This window comes from Phocoena phocoena, chromosome 1 (genome assembly GCF_963924675.1).
Source record: "Phocoena phocoena chromosome 1, mPhoPho1.1, whole genome shotgun sequence".
In the NCBI taxonomy this organism is placed as follows: domain Eukaryota; kingdom Metazoa; phylum Chordata; class Mammalia; order Artiodactyla; family Phocoenidae; genus Phocoena; species Phocoena phocoena.
In genome coordinates, this window is record NC_089219.1 from 34893010 (window position 1) to 34900808 (window position 7799).

General features: G+C 43.1%; 1 protein-coding gene across 1 annotated transcript; it reads right to left on the reverse strand.

The window, feature by feature from the left end:
• Positions 1-1897: 1897 nt before the first annotated feature.
• Positions 1898-7581, reverse strand: SVBP (small vasohibin binding protein). Its single transcript, XM_065893479.1, has 3 exons — positions 7401-7581; positions 6929-7103; positions 1898-2311 (listed from the first exon to the last, which is right to left on the reverse strand). Exons 2-3 carry the CDS (start codon positions 7040-7042, stop codon positions 2225-2227), a joined length of 201 nt encoding a protein of 66 aa, XP_065749551.1. The 5' UTR covers positions 7043-7103; positions 7401-7581; the 3' UTR covers positions 1898-2224.
• Between the last annotated feature and the right edge of the window lie 218 nt (positions 7582-7799).

The following is a 7799-nucleotide window of genomic DNA, read 5'->3' on the forward strand; positions in this document are numbered from 1 at the left end:
AAAACCTCCCCTAAAACAAAATTCCAGGGCCAGATGGCTTCACAGGTGAATTCTACAAAACATTCAAAGAAGAATTAATACCTATCCTTCTCAAACTATTCCAAAAAATAGTTGAAAAGGAGGGAGCACTTCCTAACTATTTTACAAGGCCCACATCACCCTAATACCAAAACCAGACGAAGAAAACACAAAAAAAATTACAGACCAGTATCACTACTGAACATAGATGCAAGAATCCTCAACAAAACATTGGCAAACCAAATACAACAATACATTAAGGATCATACACCATGATCAAGTGGGATTTATCCCAGGGATGGCAGGATGGTTCAACAACCACAAAGCAATCAATGTGCTACACCACATTAACAAAATGAAGTATGAGAACCATATGATCATCTCAATAGATGCAGAAAAAGCATTTGACAAGATTCAACACCCATTTATGATAAGAACTCTCAATAAAGTGGGTATGGAAGGAATGTACCTTGACATATTAAAGTGCATATATGACAAACCCACAGCTAACATTATACTCAATGGTGAAAAACTGAAAGCTGAAACAAAAGCTTCATGTAACAATATCCTTACCACATGTGATATTTTACAATCTGTTCTATTATTTCATTAAAAAGAAAAGCTGGTCACAATTTATTCAACTGATTTTACAACCACCTACAGTTTGCAATACTAGAAAACTTCTCTAGGATGAACTATATCCAGGGCTGCAACATGTTAATACAAGCAGTTCCCAACTAAGGATCAGAATCTTTCCAACCAATGCTCATATATTAATTGGTTATTTGAAATTTGAAACATATCCCATGAAGTAAGGTAGTTGGGAAGTAATATTTACTGAGTAGTTATTAAATACATTATCTTACTTATTTCTCAATGAATGATCTTGAGAAGAAGAAAATATTATTCCATTACACAGATGGGAGAAGAGTGAGGCTTGGAGAGGTCAATAACTTATCCAGTGCAGTAAAGATGGCACTTGACCCCAAGTCATCTGACTCCAAAAACTGCTCTTTCCAACATACTAATACATCATTTCCTTAGGTTTATGACAGCTTACTCCAAACCCCCATTTCTCCAAAACACAAAACTGAAAAATCTGCATTCAACCCAAATTCAGTAGGATCCTATAGAACCTAATTACTGCTTATGGGGATAATCTATGTAGAGGTATTCCTTGACTATAACTTAGGCTCTCAAAACACATTCTCCACAGGGATAGCAAGCTCCTTAACTCCGCCGTTTATTCCTAAAACAAACACAACAATGGGAACAGAATTCTCAGTGACTTCAGAGCAGCAGGGAGACAAAGGAGAGGGGAATTGCTGGAGATATTCCCAGCACCACTAGGGAAAATACAGGCATTTCCAGTGTGGAGTGTAATGGAGGTGGCAGTGTTGGCTCTTGTGCCCTCGCTGAGCGATCTGCCTCATTTCCATATGTGTTCTGCTTCTAGGCCTAATAAGGTGAAAGATGAAAATGAAAAATGAAAAACCAAAAACTAAAATGAGAAACCAAAAGCGCCTCACTCCCCTCCCCCTGCTGGTACAAGCCTACCACTAGCTGTCCACATTCATAGGGTGACAGGAATCCTAGCTTCAAGCCTCTAACCAGAGTTGTGGCTCATCTGGGAGCAGAGGCCACATATTTATACCCGTGTGGCTAAAACCTTAGGGTCTGTAGGGTCTGCAGAGCTTTAGGCCCAGGAAGAATGAAATCTGGAAGCAGCCATGTTCTCTCTCTCCTCTCCTCTCCGCTCTCCTCCCGAAAGAGAAAGGGTCCCCTCTGCTCACCTCAACTTTGCCTGCCTAGTACGTTCTTTTGGACTCCACCTTCTATGGCTAGGCGCCCTGACCTAAAGTATGAGCAAACAAACATCTTATTAGTATTTTATTTGTAGTTTTGGAGATTTACAGTTTCACAAGAAACACTGATTTTTTTTTCAAAAAATAGAAAAAGTTAAAAAAAAAGAATCTATTGTCTTGGAAGAACAGAACAAGTCTCTTCAGCAAGCAATGGGCCAATTCAGATCGGAGGAACTAGTGAAGTAAGTTAGATATAGGAAGTTCCGATTTATCGTTTCAGGAATAACACAAATGTCTTCTTGTCCAGTTGTGTAAGGCTCCAAATGGGCCATCTCAGCTTAAGACTGGTAACACACAAACAAAGCCTCCAGGGTCCCATCGAGTGTGAATGCAGGGGTAGCTCACTCTCCAGGAGGCTGCATCTGTTTACAGAACTCATCAAACTGCTGCTGCTCCAGTTCTGTCATGACTCTGTTGAGGGCATAGATCTGAACGGGAGAAAAGACATGTTAGCAATGGAGGCAAATGCTTAGTGTATCTTCAGACACAAGAGGCTGTGTCATTTGAAAATGCCAGAACTGCACTGGTAATAATGCAGGGGCAGGAGAGGTAGACAGTAACTCCACTGGGGAATCAGATAAGAAGCAGTGAGGCAGGTGACTGATCAGGCCTTTAAAGGATCGGTAGGATTTGAACAGGTAGAGACTGGGGAAAGGACATAGGTGATGGGGGAGTGGATATTATGATTAAATAAATATAATGCAAAAGTACAGCATTAGTTCTAGAAACTTCAAGTATGCTAATATGGAAGATACCATGGAATGGGGTTTGGGGAGCTGGAGAAAGCAAGAAAAGTATGTTAGGGCCTTAAATGCCATGCCAAGGAATCTGGACTTTATCGGGCTGACTCTGGAGAGAGAAGTGTGCAGGGAAGCAACTTGATTATATCTGTGCTTTGGGAAAGAAAACTGGAGACCATGTGAGAGATGGAGTTGGGGAGGAGAGATTATAGGCATTAGGAGACACCTATTACAATAGTGCGGGAGGAGATAGTAGGAACATGACCCAGGGTAGGCAGTGGGGTGGAAAGAAAACTGTGAGAGACATTCTAAGGTGAAAGGCAGGGTGTCTACCTTATTGCTCACCTTGCAGTAATCAATTAATCCACCAAGGGAAGAGAAACAACATAAAGCTTCCACATTTGTATAGAAGAAAAGAAAGAAGGACCATGTTTGTGTGTAGGGGATAAAACTTGAGTAATCAAAAAGAAGGGGAAAAAACCTGAGAAGTGAGACAAATAGAAAATACAAAATAAGAGCAGAAATGAATGAAAAAGCAACCGAATGTACAATAGAGAGGATCACCAAAACTGCAAGATGGTTCTTTGAAAATACTAAAGAAAACCCTGCAAACCTCTGACAAGACAGGTCGAGATAAGAAGGGAGAAGGCACAAACATTATTAGAATTTAAAAGAAGTCGTAATTACTGACACAATGGAGATTAAAACAAAACTTATGAACTGTGTCAATAAGTTTGAAAACTTAAATGATCAAAACTGACTAAATAGAAAGCTTGAATAATCCTACAATCTTTTTTTTCCCCAATTTTAAAAAATTTTGATAAGATTCTATAATCTTGGGACTTCCCTGGTGGCGTAGTGGTTAAGAATCCACCTGCCAATGCAGGGGACATGGGTTCGAGCCCTGGTCAGGGAAGATCCCACATTCCATGGAGCAACTAAGCCAGTGCACCACAACTACTGAGCCTGTGCTCTAGAGCCCACGAGCCACAACTACTGAGCCCATGTGCCACAACTACTGAAGCCCGCGCACCTAGAGCCTGTGCTCCACAACAAGAGAAGCCACTGCAGTGAGAAGTCCGCGCACAGCAACGAAGAGCAGCCCCCACTCGCCACAACTAGAGAAAGCCCACGCACAGCAACGAAGACCCAACGCAGCCAAAAATACATTAAAAGAAAAAAAAATCTATAATCTTTAAGTAAAACGGAATTCCACAGTGATGAAAATAGTCTCAAACAACACAAATGATTCTCAAAAAGCATAATACTGATAGTTAAAATGGTCAAGTTTTATGTATGTTTTACCATAAAACAAACAAATAAATAAGTAAATCTACATGGTTAAAAAAAAAAAAAAGATGCTGAATGAAGAGAACCAGTCACAGAATACGGTAACATATATAAAGTTCAGAAACATGCAAAACTAGACAGTATAGTGTTATGCTATAAAATATTATTTAGGGGTATGCACAGAAATAGTAAATTAATACAGAACAGCAAGGGAGTGATTAGCATGAAATTAAGGACCGAGGGTACTGCTAGTGGGAAGGCTGGGGACATGGCCAGAGTGAGGCCTGAAGAGCTTCTAAGTTACTGGTCATGTTCTATTTCTGTAGTTGGGTGTTTGTTTTATTCATCTTCTTTAAGTGCACAAACATTATATATATATTATTTATATGTATTATATAGTTAAGAATATATTAAGTATGAATATACTTAATATATTAAGTATTATGTATTAAGAATATATTAAGTAATTCATTAAGCAGAGAAAGAAGAGACTCAAAATGGGTCAAGGGTCCAAGCCAAGGAATGAGACTTTCAAGGACAGGATCACCAACAGTACCAAATGCTGCTTCAGCTGCCAAATGGGCCTCCGTTCCCATTCACCCCTCTCATCTCTCCTTCTCATCTCACTTTCTGGAATGTGGCATCTATACAGAACTGAAGGGAAACTGTGTCTCCGCCTCCCCACAAGGGCTCTTGTCACATTCCTATCTTAGGAAACTGCATTCCAGGCAACACAGACAAAACAGCAAGGCAACTGTGGGGCAAAGCAGGGAGCAGGGGAGAAAGTCCAGAGACCTGTTTAGATGGCAGTCCTGCCCCTCAATCCCTTACTACCTAGGAATTCTGGTCCCAACACTTCACTTGAAATGAGGATAATACTTTCTACCTCACAAGGTCATGTATGTTGTATCTCCCTTCCTTATTCCAGGAAGGATTTACAAAGGTCAGAATGGGAGCAACAATAATGTACCCTGGTGTGAGGATTACACGTGGTGATGCATGTGCCTGGCACATCTGAGGAGCTCAACAAGGGCCAGCTGCATCGACAGTGCAAGTCCGGTATGACATCTTGGCAAATGAGCACAATTCACCTTCAAGTCCGCACGATGAAAACAGTGACTCCTGATAACAATCAGTCGCTGCCATTTCTGAGCGCTTTCTCTGGGCCACAGGCACCGTCCTACATGCTTTACATACAACATTTCTATTCCTTACAACAATCTTGTGTAATTGATGTTATCATCCTCATTTTACCAAAAAGGAACTGAAGAGCTGAGGTTCAGAGAGGTTAAGTATCTTGTCCAAGGTGACCTGGGAAGAACTGGAATTTATGGAGGAGTTGAAGTCAGACAAGTAAGTGTAACCTGTGGAACCTCACCGGCAGGGTGTCAGTAAACACATGAACAATGTCCTCAACAATATTATCGCTGCAGTGTGCACAAAGGACAGTTTCCTAGGGCTGTTTCTTACAGCAGCCCTCCAACTTTCACCAAAGCGCTGAGCAGTAAAACCGTCTGGGGGCCTGTGTCCAGGTGAAGATGGGGGAGGTGAAGGAAAGAGGGGCACAATCTGTTAGAACCCAGGTCCACAGCTCTCGGAGAGTCTGCCTTAATCCAAAGGCAGATTTCAGTTTATGGATTAATTTCAAACACACTATTAAGTTTACTTATTATGTTTATGTCGGCCTCCCCCGCTGAATGCACGCTCCACAAAGGCAGGGACTCCTCTGTTCCTACAACAGTGCCTGGCATGTAGTAGCAGTTCAATATTGTGAGTGAATGGATCAGATTAACAAAAATTTAAAGTCTGACACTATTAAGCATTGGAAAAGAAGTGAAGAATGAGAACTCTCTCACACTGCTAATGCAGGTGCAAACTTGTACGTCTCTCTGAAAACAATTTGGCAACGTCTAGTAAACTTGAAAATGTACCCAATAATTCTACTTCTAGTTATATATGCCCTTCAGGAATTCCAGCACAGGTGCCCAAGGAGACATCTAAAAGTTTTTCACTACAGCATTGGTTGTAACAGCAAAAAAAACCCTATAAATTATTTAAACATCCGTTACCGGAGGACGGGTAAATATACTAAAGTGGATCCATAAACTAGACTACTATTAGCAGTGATGAGGAATAAACTAGATTCTTACATTAACATGAATAGTTCTAAAAAACATAAACAAAATGCAAAATAAAACACGTGGAATCAGTTTAATGTAAGCTTTTAAAACACAAAAGAACATTTTATATTGTTCAAAAATATCTACAAATATTTGAGTGTAAAAGTATAAAAAAAAATAGTGGTTGCCCACAAGGAGGGGAAAAGTAAATGGAGAAAGGGGACTTCAAATTTTTATGTAATTTTTACTTATCTTATTTAAAAAAGACTCCAGGCAAATATGACAAAATGTTAAACACTACCAATCTGGGGTGCTGAGTACCCAGGTGTTTGTTATAATATTCTGCTTTTCTGTATTTTTAAATTTCTAAAAAAAAAAAAAGAAAAGAAACAAGCAAAAGCAAAAGAAATAGAAAGAGGGAAGACTGTGGGAAGCTTTTTCCTGATATTAAATGCTAAAATAAAATATTCATTTTAAGTGCCGACTGAACAAAGGAACACAGTGTTGGGTGTAGAGCTTGGGCCTCTACTTCCCAATTAGGAGGAGCAACTCTCCAGGCCAAATCCAGGACATCTGTACTAGTGTGTGTGACACTTGCTCTCCCTCACTCCCTTACGGAACCCCTCCCTTACATGTCCCTTCTCTTTTTCCTTTCTTCCTTCCCTCAGGTCCTACCACAAAAGCTCTGCGCCAGGAGTCATCTGGAGGCTATCTGGTACCGGTCGGGGTTCTGACACTTGGCATGTGACTCTGGAACCTCAGTGATCTCCTCTGGAAACCTGGGATAACACCTGTTTTGGCTGGAGGCAGGTAGGGCTTCCCGTCACAGCTCTATCTCTCTATACCGGCATCATCTCCAGCAGACTACAGGTATACAGGCCCTCCTTACTCTCACCTCTGCTCTCTGTCTTTGCTTCAGCTCCTGCTGGGCTGATTTCTGCTTGGCCTTCTCAACTCTGCTGACAGCCTCTTTAACTTTGGTTTTTTCTTTACGTGCAGGTGGATCCATGACTTGGCTTCTGTATACTTCTTAGTCAGCTCTGACCTGGATGGTACAGAAGGCGGCGGATCTAAAAACAAAAAAAGAACGAACGAACGAACTTCCTTCCATTCACTAATGCCCTACCTCAGCCCCTTCCTTTGGCAGGGGAGGCAGAGGGGCCCGGGGAAAAGGGCGCTGCATTAGAGGAGTAAGACCTGAGTCCCACTGCCACCACCTCGCTGGGAGTCTCTAGGCAAATCTCCTCCCCACTCTGAGCTTTAGTTTTCTCCGTCTGCACAATGGGACAACAGTCCATCCCCTGGCACCCTCCCACGAGCTGCCGTGTGAGCACCAAATGCGAAGAGCCCTGTGAACGGTTTCCTACACTGTAGCGCGCTGCATCCAGCGTGGGACTGCCAGAATTACGAGGACACCGCGGCCCAGAGGGACCGACCGGCCGAAGTATCGAAACGGGCTGGCGGGGAGCCCAAGGCTCGCGCGGCCTCCAGCCTCCGGACCAGGGCTTTCCCACCTCTGCCCTCCCAGAAGGTTACGGCCCGCTCGGCCCGAGGGGCCCGCCCTCCTCCACCGCCCCGCCCGGGCCCAAGCCCAGCCCCAGGAGAGCTCCCCTCCCGCCGCCGCCCACTCCCGGTGCAAAACGGCGGCTGGAGACGGGCGGCGCTCGGGAGTCGGGGCCTTCCCTCCCGGGTCTCGGGACTCGGACAAAGGCCCAAGGGGGAACCCCCGCCTTCCCCTACCTCCCAGCCTGCAGTACGAGCCTGCC